Genomic DNA, 15,848 nt, shown 5'->3' with positions numbered 1-15,848 from the left:
GGACTTCAGAGCTGCTGATTAGGGCAAGGGAAACGAGAGAAGGACGCGGGGATCAAGAGCAGACGCAGGGGAGACAAAACATGGGGATTGTGGAGACCTTGCTCTTTTCACCCACTAAGATACAAGCCTGCTTCCTGCGCCTCCTTTCCTGAATTTGTTTGGGTCAGGTTTTCAGTTCTTTGAGGCCGATCCCTGGAATCCTTTTCATGCTCTGTCTTTTTTGTTCTCTTGGTTGAGAGTGATGGAGGTAACAGAAGATTGCAGGTGCTAGAGGAAAAAAAAAGATCAGTGTGTATCTGGAAGTTAAAATCCGGTAGTCTTAGGCAGATTAATTATTAAGTGCAAAAGTAGTTATACAGGGAATGGGTAGGTCTCAGCTAGTATTTTGGTGGGCAAGTTTGAAAATAAGTAACATCTCGTAATTACCCACTGCCAAGCTTTTGAAAATATCAAGGTCTTTATAAAGGAAAAATAACCATTGTGCAGAAAAATAGCTTCAAGAAAAAGAAACTGTTTACTGCAGAAGAAATCAAAAGCCAGATTCCTCCTTTTCAAACACAGCTTTTCAGAAACATGATCAGAATCTCTTAGTGGCTCAGTGGTAAAAGAATTTGTCTGCAAGGCAGGAAATGCAGGAGATGTGGATCCAGTCCCTGGGTTGGAAAGATCCCCTGGAGAAGGAAATGGCACTCTTGCCTGAAAAATTCTATGGACAGAGGAGCCTGGCAGGCTACCATCCATGGGGTCGCGTAGAGTCCGACACGACTGAAGCAGCGGCAGTCTCGTACACACTTTTTATTCCTATCAGAGTGTTGGGAAAGATAGACCAGGACGAACTGTGGTTTCTCCGCAGGTGACAGATGGAGGGGAGAGGCTGGGAGAATGGGGCCCCCTTAGTCAGGGGAATGGTCACAATAGACCCTAGCGGATTCCTCAGACCACAGCGCTCTGCATGGAGAGCTTCACGGGCTAAAGATTCATCCCCAGAGGCAAGAAGTCAGCAGGACAGACACAGGTTCCTGGTGGCAGGACTGAGGACTGTGTGGCCGAGACTCCTCCTCCCTCACCTCCCTTAGCCTCGGAGAGGCAGCTCTCAGGTTGTGGAGAGGCACAGCACGTTTGGTCCTCTGGTGGTTTCGTGGAGGGTAAAATTCCAAGGATTCTTAAGAGAGTCTATTGCTCTTCTAAAACACTGAAGTAATGTCTCTCTCAGTAGGTGGATAAAGGGCTTCACCTCACAGAGAAGGCTGCTCTGGTCCCTGGGAACCTGTGCAGTTTTTGTTACTTAATTACTGCAGACATTTCTCATCAGTTGAGTTTTTTCTTCCTGGACTGCCTGAGTTTTTCCAGGTTACTGTCTTGTGGTGTTTGGTTCCCCAAACCTGGGGAAGCCACATCTGAAAGTAGACCTGTTGTATCACCTGGTGTCTTACATAACCGGGCATTCCATTTTTCAAAGAGCACTTTCTCCCCCAAGGGCAGAGGCTGTCTTCTCTTCCCCTTTGTGTCTCTAGAGGAGGCCTGGCATAGTAGGTGACCAGAATAGGAGCTGGGGGCGGGGGTGGACTGCTTTCTTCTGAGCAGTGGAAGTCCAGTGCAGATGTTAACCTCCAGTAAGACGCTGCAGCATACCTGAAACCAAAGTTACCTGGCATCGTATCTGATTGACAGTTTTGTGTATTGTGATTAACTTTGTAAAATTAGAGAATAAGTCTTACTCCAGTAGGGCTGATAGATGACCTACTTCTAGACACAGGGTCCAGGCAGAAATGTAGATAAAGGGGCATCTTGGTGGAAGGAAGGGATCACTTCACTGACTTGAGGTCTTTCGGAACAGGAGGAAAGACCCCTACACTCTTAGCCACCCTGTGCTTTGGGTTTCTGGTGGGGACCCTGAGCAGGGTGCTGGGAGGACAGGGTCTCTTCCATCCAGCTCTTTCCTTGCTCCTCAGATCCCGTGAGGCCTCGGGTCACGCCAGGTGCTCTCTCCTTATGTGTCCTTAGGAAGAAGAACACGAGCAGCTTTCCGACATTTCCTCAGGGAGCATCCACTGGACCTTCTTGTGGGGAGAAGCTGGCTAATGACAGCAATTCTGTTACCTGGTTATTTGACCTTAATCTCACTAGGCCTGTTATCTCTCTGTAAAACAAAAGGGTATTTCTTATTTTTAAAATTTATTTATTTTTAATCGAAGGGTAATTGCTTTACAGAATCCCTTTGGTTTCTACCAAACATCAGCATGAATCAGCCATAGGGAAAGGGTATGTCTTAATTTATTTGGTTGTTTACTCAAACACACCCTGAGCTCCTGTGATACTTCAGAGACTGTTGAGGCCCGGTCACGACAAAGGTGAGTCCCATGTTCACCGTTGAGTGAGGGGCTGTCCGGTGGTCTGCTGCAGCGCAGTGAGGAGAGTGCAGTGACGTGTGAAGAGCCAGTGGTCGTGGAGGGGCTGCAGCCTGGACCCAGGGAGCTGGGGCGGCTGTTTGGAGCTGAGCCTGGAAGCAGGAGGAGGACTTAGGCGGACGGATGCAGGTGCCCACGGGTGTCACCTGCTTCTGGTTAACTCTGTCTGAGGCTCTGACAGCGTCTGTTTCTTCCTGTTTTTCCCTGAAGTCACGTAGAGTAACTGGTCTTCATTATTCACAGCAACTTTTTGTTTAAATGTGTTTGAAGACCCTGACCATTGTCGCTCTTAAACGTTCTCTTTTCCTGGCCAAGAATGCCCTGCTTCCCTGCTCTCCATAAAGAGGAGACCACGTCCACGAGCAGTCTGCAGTCTGCCCTTCAGCGTGCAGACTGCACGCTGAAGGGGGCTGACCTCTCCCGGTGGCCCCGCGTCTGGGGGCTTCTCCATCCTGCTGTACGGGTGATGGGGGGCCGACGCTCCCCCAGTCGCTCAGCCACAGGCCGGAGCCCCTGCCTGCCTTGCTCCTGCAGCAGCCTGAGTCTGACCGCAAGGCCCGTGTGTCCTCCCGCGGACGCTTGTTACTTTGTTCCGCCCCTTCCCGGTACCCCAGGCTGCTTTCCTTAGACTCAAGTGTATCTTGTCTGTCCTGTCTCTCTCTGGACGCGTTCTCTGTTTCTGGTAGAACTTGCTTCTGAGTCTGAAACATCTGTCTTCCTTAGTGGCCACTTGTTGGGCTTAGGGCCTACTATTGCCTAAGGTGCTTGTAAGCATTAAAATTTAGATGATGCTTGTGTGCTGTGCTTAATCAGTCATGTCCGACTCTTTGTAGCCCGCCAGACTCCTCTGTCCATGGGGATTCTCCAGGCAAGAATGCTGGAGTGGGTTGCCCTGCCCTTCTCCAGGTGATTTTCCCAACTCAGGGACTGAACCCAGGTCTCCCTTACTGCAGGCAGATTCTTTACCATCTGAGCCCCCAGGGAAGCCCAGATAACACTTACATGACTAAACATTTCCACGGACTCTGTCAAGTCCTATCACAGTGCACTCCAAGCACAGAGCGGGAAAAAGCTCCTGCAGTTCCCTCTTTCTCGCATCATTGAATATCCGTCTGGAAAAGAGAATGTGGAGGCCCTTTCACCCGCCTTCCTCACTTTTCAGATGAGACTGAGGTCTGAAGACTTACAGCAAGTTAGTGATACTTCTGTAGTTAGTATACATCATAAAACCAGCAAATAGGGCTGCTTCCTGTTCGTAATGAATGGAAGTGAGAGAGACGGGAAAAAGAAGATCCCCTTTATTTTACTGTTTTTTGTTTTGTAAATTAGGATAGAGGGTCCAGGGTTCCAGTCTGGGATGAATTTGACCTGTGACCACCTCACTTGGTCTTAAACACCCTGTGTTGCTGAAACGCAGATCGAGTTCTTGATGCAGTTTGGGAAAGTGTGCGGCCTGGGATAGGAGCCTGGGGAGCAGGGTGTGTGCAGGGTCCAGGAAAGCGGGGCCCCTTCTGACCCGCAGCCTTGGGTGTCAGGAGTGTCCGCGAAGCCCCCGCCCTCGCCCTGGGCCCTTGATCCTCGCAGGCAGGTCTCCACCCTGCGCCCTCTTCCCCGTAACCCCCAGCTCTCCTGTCTGCGCAGGAGCGTCCCTGGGTGTGCGTGCAGCTGGGTCCGAGGAGCCCGGCTCAGAGGGCCTCCCCTCCACCTCCCTGCTGGACCTCCTGCTGCCCACGGGCCTGGAGCCGCTGGACTCGGAGGAGCCGAGCGAGGCCGTGGGCCTGGGCGCTGGCCTGGGAGCCCCCGGCTCAGGCTTCCCCAGCGAGGAGAGCGAAGAGTCCCGCATCCTGCAGCCACCGCAGTACTTCTGGGAGGAGGAGGACGCGCTCAACGAGTCCAGTCTGGGCCTGGGACCCACTGCAGGTATCGTGCTCGCTCGCCCTTGTTTCTGGAAGGTCTGTTTGTCTGTGTTCTGGCTGCGCTGGGTCCTTGCTGCTGAGCTAAGGCTACCTCTAGCTGCGGTGCACAGCCTTCTCGTTTCAGTGGCCTCTTGTTGCAGCATAGGCTCTCGGCACGGGGGCTCGGCAGTTGTGGCTCCCGGGCTCTGGTGTGCTGGCTCGGTGGAGGTGGCGGCCTCTGGGCTTTGTTGCCCCTCGGCACATGGGAGCCTCCCGGACCAGGGCTGGAACCCGTGTCTCCTGCGTTGGCAGGTGGGTTCTTAACCACTGGCCCAGCAGGGAAGCCTCCGTCTCTCCTAAGACGTGTGCTGATTGCCGCCGGGAGGCCGGGCACGATGCCCGACGGCCCTTTGCTTGCCCGCATCCCACCTCTTCTCCGTCCTCACCTGCTTTCACCCTCTGCTGCCCTCCAGAACCTCAAGGCTGGCTCTCTGGACTCTGAGGGCCTTGCTGGCCCAAGGGACCCTTTTCCTTTCGTAATATTCACAGCTGTGTAGTGACCTGTGTTCTGTGCTCATATAATTGAGTGTAGTGCTGACAGCCCGTGAGATGAAGGGTGTTAACCCCATCCTGAACGTGAGGAAACTGAGGCTCAGAGGAGAAGGCGGGCCTGCAGTCACAGAGCTGTGGGGGTGGCCAGGCGCAGCACAAACGTCGGTCTGTCCAGGCCTCAGGTTGGTCGCCTGCTCCTCTTCTGTGCCATGTGGTCTCTGTTGAAGGGTCCCTGTGCCCCTGGGTCCCTGAGCCCCGCCAGGTGTTCCGAGCGCCCTTCCCTGGCTCTGCCCCGGGGCCGGGCCAGGCTCAGTGGCGCACGGCTGCGGCTGAAGACGGAGAGACAGGGCTCCCTGGCTGGCAGCCGCCACCGCTGTGCGGGGCTCTTGGCTGGCACTGGGCACTCAGACTGGTGCCCAAGTTTGGGGCTGGGCATTACAGAGTTTAGCCCTGGGTTTTTTTTTAATAAATGTATTTTGGGTTTGTGTTTTCTAATTACAAATATAATACATGAAAAATACAGAAAATGTGGGAAACACAAAAACAATACAAAGAGGAAACCCCCCCATGCTGTCACGATGAAAAATGATAAGCACCGGTATTTTGGGCTGCGTGCCTTCAGTCACTTTTATATGCAACACTGGAGTCTTTTTCCACTTTAAGATCGTTCTTAAATATCTTATTTCCACGTTGTTAGCTATCCTTTTATAACCTGGCTTTCAGTGAGTCCATAGCATTTCCTCAGGTGTGGAGCGGTTCCCTGTTGCTGAATGTGTGGTTTCCAGTTCGTTTGTTTGTTTGCTTTGTCTGTGGCTGTGCTGGGTCTTCATTGCGGTGTGCAGGCGTCTTGTTGCAGCGGCCCCTCTTGCCGAAGAGCACAGGCTCGGTACTTGTGGCGCCCGGGCTTAATTCTTTGGCTTGTGGGGTCGTCCCAGACCATGGAGGGCACCCATGTCCCACGTGTGGACAGACGGCTTATCAACCACGGGACGCCAGAGAGCCCTAGTTTGCACTTGTGAAGACGCTGCAAAAACCTGTATGTATCTTTGCACTTTTCTGGTTGTTCCTTGGGATAAACTTCTAGAGTCAAATCGCTAGGTCTAAAGATGTGTCAGTCAGCACCCCAGCGTCCCAGAAATAAAGTGCTGCTCACACTGAGGCATCCGAGGAGGCTGTGTTTTGGTGGGGTTGTTGTTGTTGTTGGACACGTCCTGCCTCAGGTTTATTTGCACCAACGTCCAGGAGCACACCAGCCCCGTGCAGGCAGCGGCCCCGTGCAGGCAGCCGCCCGGGGGCCACACCAGTCCCCCTGTCCTCACACTGGCAGCTGGCGGCCTGCACTCGCAGCCTGGGGGCCTGGGCGCCTTTGGCAGAGCAGCAACCGTCGCTAGGGTGCCTGGGCCTTGGTTCGAGCCTTGGCCTGGGACTTCGGGACTCTTGGTGATGTGGGCACCAGCACATTGCCAGGCTTCAGGTGAGCCAGGTAGGTGAGTCCCCTGAGTGCGCACTGCCCCCGTGGGGACCTGGGGCTCAGACTCCTTGGGCTCTTGGCAAGCTTCGACAGCGCCGGCAGGCGCACTCCGGCCCGCGTTGTCTGCAGGCCCTCCCTGTTGTGCTCCAGAGCAGAGCTTGTCTTCCTTAGGAACTTGAGGTCCACCTTCTTAAGTGATTCGTGCTTTGTGACCAGGGTTTCTCGATGCTGTCTCTGTGCCAAGTTGGGGATGAGTTGTGTGCGGTGTGGTTCTTGGACTTGGCTGTGTCTGCAGCTCCTGAAGCGCCTGGGAGCAGAGAGCAGGGAGGGTCATTCATAGACAGTGGGCTCACCAGGGGAGCAGCATGGGGTGGCACCCCGGGGAGTCCGGTGCTCCTGGCAGCAGAGTGCTCAGCACCCACCCCCAGGGGGCAAAGAAAGGCACAGACGGCAGGAGCCTGTCCTATGTGGGGAGGGACTGGGGATCCGGGGTCCTGACCCCAGCAGTGGGGTGATGGAGGCGAGGGCGGGGACTAGGTGCTCACGCTCCGGCTCCTCCGGGGTCCCTGTTGCCGGTGGTGCCTCCCCAGCCTGTCGAGGAGTCTGGGCAGGGCTGCTGACGGTTCCCGGGCCAGGTCCCCGGCAGAGGACAGGGTGGGCCTGACGTGGACGGGCCTCTTCTGAGGCTTGTGTCATTGTGGTCGGGGGGCCTCCAGAAAGGGTGCTCCAGGTTGCATGCCCGTCAGGGGGAGTGAATGCCAGGTTCTGGACCCTCTCCGACACTGAGTTCTCTGACTTGGACATCTTTGCTGGTTTGATATACAGAACTCTAACGGCTGGTAAGTTTTTACTGTGGGGCTTCTCTGGTGGCTCAGCAGTAAAGAATCCGCCTGCCAATGCAGATGCAGAGACATGGGTTCAGTCCCTGGGTCAGGAAGATCCCCTGGAGAAGGAAATGGCAACTCACTCCAGTATTCTTGCCTGGGAAATCCCATGGACAGAAGAGCCTGGTGGAGTCCTTGAGGTCACAGAGTTGGACACAACTGAGTGACTATAAACAACACCGGACTGTAGCTGAAGTGTATGTGAGTTAACTGAATGTATGCACTGAATGTATTATATGGTCCAGTTGTTTTGATTTGAAGCACATGCAATTAAGAGCAAGCTTTGGAGTCAGGCAGAGTCCAAAGTCCCAGCCCTGTGATTTTGGGCAGGTGGCAGTCTAAGCCTGAGTTCTCTGGAAGGAAATAGTATCACAGCATTGTGAGGGTTAAATGCAGTAGTATATTTGAAGTGCTTAACACACGGTAATATTATGAGATAACATGAAAATGTTAACTGTTATTATTACATTTCCATTGTTTTTGAGGCTTGCTTATCACTGTGCAAATCTTTATATAAAACGCATACAAACTTATGTCTGACATAAATAGAAAGTTTTTTCCAGTTTATTGCTTCCTTTTTATTATGGTAATACTTGATATACACAGGTGAAAATCTTTAAGCTTTGACAGTCTTCCTTTTGAAATGTGCTTATGTGTTTCGTTTATAAGAGCCTTTCCCTGTATGAGATAGATGCAGCTTTATTTCTTCTGTTCTTTTTCAGCCTCGGTTCTGCTTGTAACTGTCTGCTGGCTGTCATCTGTTCGGGCTGGGGTGTAGGCGGGGATGGAGCTCATCCGTGTGGAGGGCTGTGGCTGCAGCAGCTGTGCCGCGCTCAGTCGCTCAGTTGTGTCTGACCCTCTGCGACCCCGTGGACTGGAGCCCGCCAGGCTCCCCTGTCCATGGGATTCTTCAGGCAAGAATACTGGAGTGAGCTGCCATGCCGTCCTCCTGGGGATCTTCCCGACTCAGGGATCAAACCCAGGTCTTCTGCATTGCAGGCAGATTCTTTACCAGCTGAGCCACCCGGGAAGCCTGGCTGAGGTGGCGCTTTTGGGTGGTCTGTCCTCTCCTCGTTGAGGTGCACTCCCTGTCCTCAGTGGTGCCATGAGGGGTCTTCCCTTTTGTCCAGACTCTTGGGGTTTTGGTGGGAGAGGAGCAGTCGCTCAGAGGGTCCATTGGGAAGGAGCCGCTGTGCGCCTGGACCGTCCTGGGATAGCGGAGGGGTGGCCGGGGCCTGAGGAGCTCAGGTTTGCTCTGCCCCTGCCTCCTGCGCGCATCTCCCCTTCTGCTCTCACATGGCCTCTCTCCTCCCAGTGGCCTCCCGGGACTCGGTACCTGGCCGTCACTCAGAGTGTGACAGGTCCTCCCGCGGCTGCACACACTGTGCTTCCCTGTCTGTGCTGTTCACCCCTGAACGGTGGGGAGACACCTGGCCGCTCGGGCCGGGACCAAGGAGGGCTCCGTCCTTGCCCCTCCCTTGTTGCTCTGCTTGCCCACAGCCTTGCGCTTTCCCCAGCTTAGTCTCTTCTCTGTACGGCCAAGGAGGTCTCTGAAGGAAGGGGACCGTGGGATCCAGGCCACAGGTCTCTGCTCTGCAGGAGACGCCCTTGCTGTCTGGCACCTCCGTCCTGCCGTCAGCCTGCTTGGGGAGGGCGTGAGACTGAGGATGCACGGGGTGCTCAGCGCCTTGTCAAGGTCACAGCTGCTGTGTGGTGGAGCTGTGTCGAGAGTCGGCATCTGCTTACGGACCACGGCTCCAGCCTGACCCCAGGCGCAGGACACGCTCACCCTGCCCCACCTCTCCATCCTGCGGCTGGAGAGACTGCCCATGAGAGGCTCCCGCAGGGGTGGGGCCCTGCCACTTTCCCTGATGGTTCCGCCCTGGCCTGGGGGCTGCAGTGCAGCCTGTGTCCCTGCGCTGGGCCCTTGGGTGCACGGAGGGCGCACCTTTTTCTAATTCTCCCCCCGGCGGGGACATCTCTGTGCTGGCGAGGGCCCTGAGGTCAGCCTGCCGGGCCTGCCGCTGTGTTCTCAGCACAGGGAAGCAGGGCCGCCGGACTGGGGGGGCTATGCCCTGAGGCCATGGTAGGTGCAGAGTGTTTAGGCTGTGGGGCTAGTTTGTACGAGGCGGGTCTTGCCCCGAGAGCACGGACTAGGGTGGGCCCGTGTATGCGCTCCTCTTGCCCTCTGCTCCCAACCCAGAGGGTCAGAGGCTTCCCTCCAGGGTCTCCGGGAGCGGGGAGGGCATCATTCGTGGGGTTGCTGCTCAGGTCGGGGAAACACGTGGGGAGTCTGCCCAGAGTTCAGGGTGAGGCTCGCACACCGCTTGTGCAGCAGTGACCTCGGTGGCTGGCGGCCGCGCTGCAGCCCGTCCAGCCTCAGGGCCGTTTCAGTGTTGAGGACGTCTACCCGCGAATCCAACTCCGAGTTCTGCTAAGCGCCCAGTTGGGTGTTGTGGTGTGTTACCTCATTTAATCTTCACAGAAACATTGAGCTATTTATTGTTATTCCCATTTGACCAGTGGACAAACTGAGGCTAGTGGAGTCTGGGTAACAGCCCAGCTAATAAGTGCAAGAACCAGGATGTAAACCCTCGCTGCCAGACTCCAGACCTTGGCTCGCTCTCTCCTGTTGCCTCTCAGCTCAGTGATTTTACTAGAGCCGGCAGTCGTGTCTTAGGTCTGCTGCAGGACTTGGCACGGTTTCTTCGCAGCATTTGCGCCTTGCGTAGTTCGCTGCACTTCACAGCCACCCTGTGGGTCAGCGGGGCAGCCCAGTGGGTGGGGCCAAGGCTGAGAGGCTGTGAGCCTCGTCCGAGGCCTGGCGGCCCGTGTGCGGCAGACCCAGTCTGCGGTCAGGGCCTCCTGAGCAGGCCTGCCCTGAGCCCTGCGGTGGGGTGTGCAAAGAGGGAGCAGCGCATGGTTGTTCTGGGGCCCTGTTCTGTGCCTCGTTTCTGGCGTGTCGGGCCTGCGGGAGCTGGAGCTAGGCCTGCTCCAGGAGTGTCCTCAGGGGCCTAACGGCCCAGCCTGGCGGTGATGAGGGCTTTGACCTTTCTAACCTTGGCATCAGCCTCTTTGTCCTCAAGTGACACCGTGGGAGTGATAGATTGAACTCTTATCCCAGCTCTAAAATACTTTGATTCTGTGACATTCTGGGTGAAAAGACTGGTCTCAACAAAGAAGGGAAAACAGTAGAATGTACATCCCTGCCCTACCAGCGAGTCAAGCCTGCCGACAGCCTGGTGGGTTAGCTCATGCACTGCCTTCGTGACCAGGACTAGTTCCCTGGTCGCCTCCACCCAGGCGGCCCTGCTGCCGCCCCACGCTTTTGTTTCCCGGTCTCCTTAACAAAGTTCTCTGCTTGTGGCTCTAATTTTCCCAGTGAGCAAGCTGATTAGTGCTCCACGGGATGAGAGAGAAGTCTCTAAGACTGGCACGTTCTAGGAACCCACTCAGACCAGCTTACAGGCCTGTGTGCGAGGAGTGTGTATCAGCCGTTACACCAACGCCCGGCATCAGTGTCCGGCCCAGGCACGGGGGGTCCGTTGCTGAGATGGCATCAGGACCTGCCTCGGCCGTCGTGGCTCGTGTCCCTCCCCTGTCCTCACTCCTCAGTGGCTGGCCTGTGTGGCTGCTGAGTGAGGCTCCCAGCCGCTCTCACTTGGCAAGCCCAGCGTGGGGAGAGCTCAGCTGGAGAAGACTCAGGGCGGTTCCTTGGTCTGGCCTCGTCTGGGTCCTGAGCCCTCCGAGGCCAGCGTAGGGCCCCATGTCCTAGGCCGGTAGGAGAGGGTGGGAGGGTCCCTCCAAGGAGGGTCCAGGTGCCGTTGACAGAGGGGGACAGAGTGATGCTCTTGACTGGGGGCGCCCCTGAGTGCTTTGCTCCATAATCATTTTCACGGGAAGATCTCTTTTCCCTCATGGCAGCCTGACTAGTCTCACATCTCGTCGCGGGGGAGACGGCGCAGGGAGGTTCCCAGGTGATGGTGGCAGGGGCTCAGCCCTGCGGGCTCTGCTTCAGGACTCGCTCCTTCTGTGTCAGCTCCTTCCTCGCAATGCTTGAGTTGCCGCTGTCTGGAGTGAATTTGTGGACACCAGGTCACCGCAGCAGCTGTCTGCCGGACCTGGGGGTGGTTTCTACGCAGCTGTCTCAGTGGGTCATGTCTGCTGTGCAGCGATTTGACCTTCCGGGTAGCTGCACACACATCAGGCATGTTTCCTGACAGAAGCACGTCACCTGGACGCCAAAAAAAGAAAGGAAAAGAAAAGCGTGTCATATTTTTGTTTTATACTAGTAGTAAGTGTCCCTATATGAAAATCAGAAACTTGCAGCAAGGTAAAGAAAAAAACAAGCATCTGCAGCCCCATCATTAACCCAGAGCTAGTGAGCGGTAACCGGAGAAGGCAACGGCACCCCACTCCAGCACTCTCACCTGGAAAATCCCAGGGACGGGGAAGCCTGGTGGGCTGCTGTCTATGGGGTTGCACAGAGTCGGACACGACTGAGTGACTTCACTTTCACTTCCACTTTCATGCACTGGAGAGGGAAATGGCAACCCACTCCAGTGTTCTTGCCTGGAGGATCCCAGGGACGGCGGGACCTGGTGGGCTGCTGTCCATTGGGTCGCACAGAGTTGGACACGACTGCAGTGACTTAGCAGCAGCAGCAGCAGCAGTGAGCGGTAACATTTTAGTGCATTTCTTACCGGACCCTCTACCTTTACAGATGATAGATAAAGTAAGCTTCTATGAAGAATGGCATTTGCAGGCACAGATCTTGCTGTTTCACTTGCCCACATCTTACTAAGGCAGCAAACACAGCTCTTCAGCCTCAGCCTTGAGGCCGAATCAGCACCTCAAGTGTGGAGGGGCTGGCTGCTTCAGTCAGCCTCCTGCCCTGTGACGTGGCATTGTGGCGTGAGCAGAGCGTCATGAGCATCCATAATTGTCTCCTTAGAGTGTGTTTCTGGAAATAATAGCCTCAGGATGTTTGTCTCCCAGGGGTCTCATGTGCGCTCTCCCCTCTACACTTCAGCCGGATCTCCCTCCTGTCCCCATGTGGACGCTGAGATGTGCTCCTGTGTTGTCAGCTTGCCATCCACAAGACCCGTCCCCGGGCTGATTTACACTTCTGTGATGACCGCTGAGTCTGACCATTAACAAGTCGTGTTTAATTACACGGAAAGCTTCTCCGCTTGCATGTCTGTTCTACACAGACCTTTTGTGAGTTTCATCAATGTTTCTGTATTAATACTCCTTTGAATAACTCGCTTTAGTGTTGCACTCGGGACGGTTTTCAGTGATTTGACATTAACCTAAAGGACGTTTAAAATGATCTTTCAAGGCTACTGGCTCTGATGCTGGTTTTAATTCCTTGTCTTCAACAGAGGAATCAGTTCATTACTGTTTCAGCCGAGACTGAAGGTCACGTGAGAGGATGGCTGGCCCTGGAAGCAGAAATAAAGTTCAGTGCAGCCGTGATAAACAGGAAAGAGGCCTGCACAGCTGGGGTGAAGCATTCGGGGGAAAATCACGCGGCATGATCTTTTTAGGGAAAGCACCGTCGTGAGATTAAGGGGAAAGGCCTGGATGCGGCTTACGTGCTGTGATAAAGCCAAACTGAGTGTGAGTCAGGACGCCTCCCTTTACATTCTGTGTTAGTTAGCCTCCAGTTAATGAGTTTTGTTCAGTTCCTAAGTTTTTCACCAAATGTTCATTGTGTGCCTACACTGTTGATTTTGTGAGCACTCTTTATTTTTTTATTTGAGCATTTTTGTTTCAGAGTGTGGCTGATTAACAGCATTGTGATAGTTTCAGATGGACAGCACAAGACCCAGTCGCACACACACACGTGTCCATTCCCCCAAACTCCCCACCCAGGCTGCCACGTAACATTGAATAAAGTTCCCTGAACTCTACAGCAGGCCCTTACGGTTTTCCATTTTAAGTACAGTAGCGAGTACGTGTCATCCCGAACTACTTAGCTGTCCCTCCCCCACATGCTTCCCCACGGGTAACCATAAGTTTCTTCTCTAAGCTGGTGAGTGTGTTTCTGTTCTATAAACAAGTTCATTTGTATCATTTCTTTTTAGCTTCTGAATGTAAGAGATACCCTGATGTTTCTCTTTCTGGCGCTGACTTAAGTTCACTCAGTGACAGTCTCTGGGCCCATCCGTGTTGCTGCGGATGGCATTCGTTTGTTCTTTCTGGGGCTCAGTGATGCCCCCTTTGTACATGTGAGCCACATGCTCTTTGCCCTCCCCTCTGTGGATGGCCGTTTCGGTCGCTGCCATGTCGTGCTGTTTTCAACGGTGCTGCAGTGAACACTGGGTGCCCGCGGCCTTTCAGCCCACGTGCTTCTCTGGGCATGTTCCCGGGACTGGGCTGCAGGGCTGTGTGGCAGCCTGTTTTTAGTTTTTATTAAGGAGTCCCCACAGTGGCTGCACCAGTTCACATTCCCACCACTGTAGGAGGGGTCTCATCTCTTCACATCCTCTCCAGCATTTCTTTGTGGATTTTCTTTTAAAAGTGTTTGAAAACTTGTCAGAAGTCATTTACCAGTTTACAGAGTTCCACTTACAATTCAGTGCAATTCAAGAAAAGGTTTGAGCAACCTTGTTTACCTGGTGGTTTTGGCATCCCTGTACATAGGGTGACTCGTGACCTGTGAGAATCAATGAATCTTTATTATTCTTCTTTGCTACATTTAAGTTCAGTTATTTGTTATGACGGCACTGGGTCTTCATTGCTGCACGTGGGCTGCAGTGGTTACAGCTCTGGGCTTCCCTGATGTGGGCTCCGTAGTTGTGCACAGGCTTCATGGCCCCACAACACATGGGCTCTTCCAGATCAGGAATGGAGCCCGTGTCCTTTGCATTGGCAGGCATATTCTTAACCCCTGGGTCACCAGGGAAGTCTCCTATTTATGGATTTTTTTGATGATAATCAGTCTGGTGCGAGGTGATACCTTGTTTTGAGTTTTGATTTGCATTCCTCTAACGTCAGTGTTAGAAGTGGTCAAACAGGAGATGGCAAGAGTGAACGTCGACATTCTACGAATCAGCGAACTAAAATGCACTGGAATGGGTGAATTTAACTCAGATGACCATTATATCTACTACTGCGGGCAGGAATCTCTTAGAACAAATGGAGTAGCCATCATGGTCAACAAAAGAGTCCGAAATGCAGTACTTGGATGCAATCTCAAAAACGACAGAATAATCTCTGTTCATTTCCAAGGCAAACCGTTCAATATCACAGTAATCCAAGTCTATGCCCCAACCAGTAATGCTGAAGAAGCTGAAGTTGAACAGTTCTATGAAGACCTACAAGACCTTTTAGAACTAACACCCAAAAAAGATGTCCTTTTCATTATAGGGGACTGGAATGCAAAAGTAGGAAGTCAAGAAACACCTGGAGTAACAGGCAAATTTGGCCTTGGAATACGGAATGAAGCAGGGCAAAGGCTAATAGAGTTTTGCCAAGAGAACACACTGGTCATAGCAAACACCCTCTTCCAACAACACAAGAGAAGACTCTATACATGGACATCACCAGATGGTCAACACCGAAATCAGATTGATTATATTCTTTGCAGCCAAAGATGGAGAAGCTCTATACAGTCAGCAAAAACAAGACCAGGAGCTGACTGTGGCTCAGATCATGAGCTCCTTATTGCCAAATTCAGACTGAAATTGAAGAAAGTAGGGAAAACCACTAGACCATTCAGGTATGACCTAAATCAAATCCCGTATGATTAAACAGTGGAAGTGAGAAATACATTTAAGGGACTAGATCTGATAGACAGAGTGCCTGATGAACTATGGACGGAGGTTTGTGACATTGTACAGGAGACAGGGATCAAGACCATCCCCATGGAAAAGAAATGCAAAAAAGCAAAATGGCTGTCTGGGGAGGCCTAACAAATAGCTGTGAAAAGAAGAGAAGCAAAAAGCAAAGGAGAAAAGGAAAGATATAAGCATCTGAATGCAGAGTTCCAAAGAATAGCAAGAAGAGATAAGAAAGCCTTCCTGAGCGATCAATGCAAAGAAATAGAGGAAAACAACAGAATGGGGAAGACTAGAGATCTCTTCAAGAAAATTAGAGATACAAGGGAACATTTCATGCAAAGATGGACTCGATAAAGGACAGAAATGGTATGGACTTAACAGAAGCAGAAGATATTAAGAAGAGGTGGCAAGAATACACAGAAGAACTGTACAAAAAAGATCTTCACAACCAAGATAATCACGATGGTATGATCACTCACCTAGAGCCAGACATCCTGGAATGTGAAGTCAAGTGGGCCTTAGAAAGCATCACTATGAACAAAGCTAGTGGAGGTGATGGAATTCCAGTTGAGCTATTTCAAATCCTGAAAGATGATGCTGTGAAAGTGCTGCACTCAATATGCCAACAAATTTGGAAAACTCAGCAGTGGCCACAGGACTGGAAAAGGTCAGTTTTCACTCCAATCCCAAAGAAAGGCAATGCCAAAGAATGCTCAAACTACCGCACAATTGCACTCATCTCACACGCTAGTAAAGTAATGCTCAAAATTCTTCAAGCCAGGCTTCAGCAATACGTGAACCATGAACTTCCAGATGCTCAAGCTCGTTTTAGAAAAGGCAGAGGAACCAGA

At 52.9% G+C, this 15,848-nt stretch overlaps 1 protein-coding gene across 2 annotated transcripts in view; it reads left to right on the top strand.

Moving 5' to 3' along the window:
- PODXL2 (podocalyxin like 2) overlaps positions 1–15,848 on the top strand; it is a 49,227-nt gene that overhangs the window by 1,124 nt on the left and 32,255 nt on the right. The window contains exon 2 of one of the 2 annotated variants that reach the window (XM_024983128.2): positions 4,050–4,328. The exons of the other annotated variant lie outside the window; for it this stretch is intronic. Within the exon in view, the coding sequence (XP_024838896.1) occupies positions 4,050–4,328 (279 nt within the window). The remainder of the gene's footprint in view (positions 1–4,049; positions 4,329–15,848) is intronic. 2 annotated transcript variants of the gene reach the window in all.

The sequence above is a fragment of the Bos taurus genome, chromosome 22, assembly GCF_002263795.3.
Source record: "Bos taurus isolate L1 Dominette 01449 registration number 42190680 breed Hereford chromosome 22, ARS-UCD2.0, whole genome shotgun sequence".
Classification (NCBI taxonomy): domain Eukaryota; kingdom Metazoa; phylum Chordata; class Mammalia; order Artiodactyla; family Bovidae; genus Bos; species Bos taurus.
The sequence above is the reverse complement of the archived record's forward strand: the minus strand, read 5'-3'. Positions and strand labels throughout refer to the sequence as shown.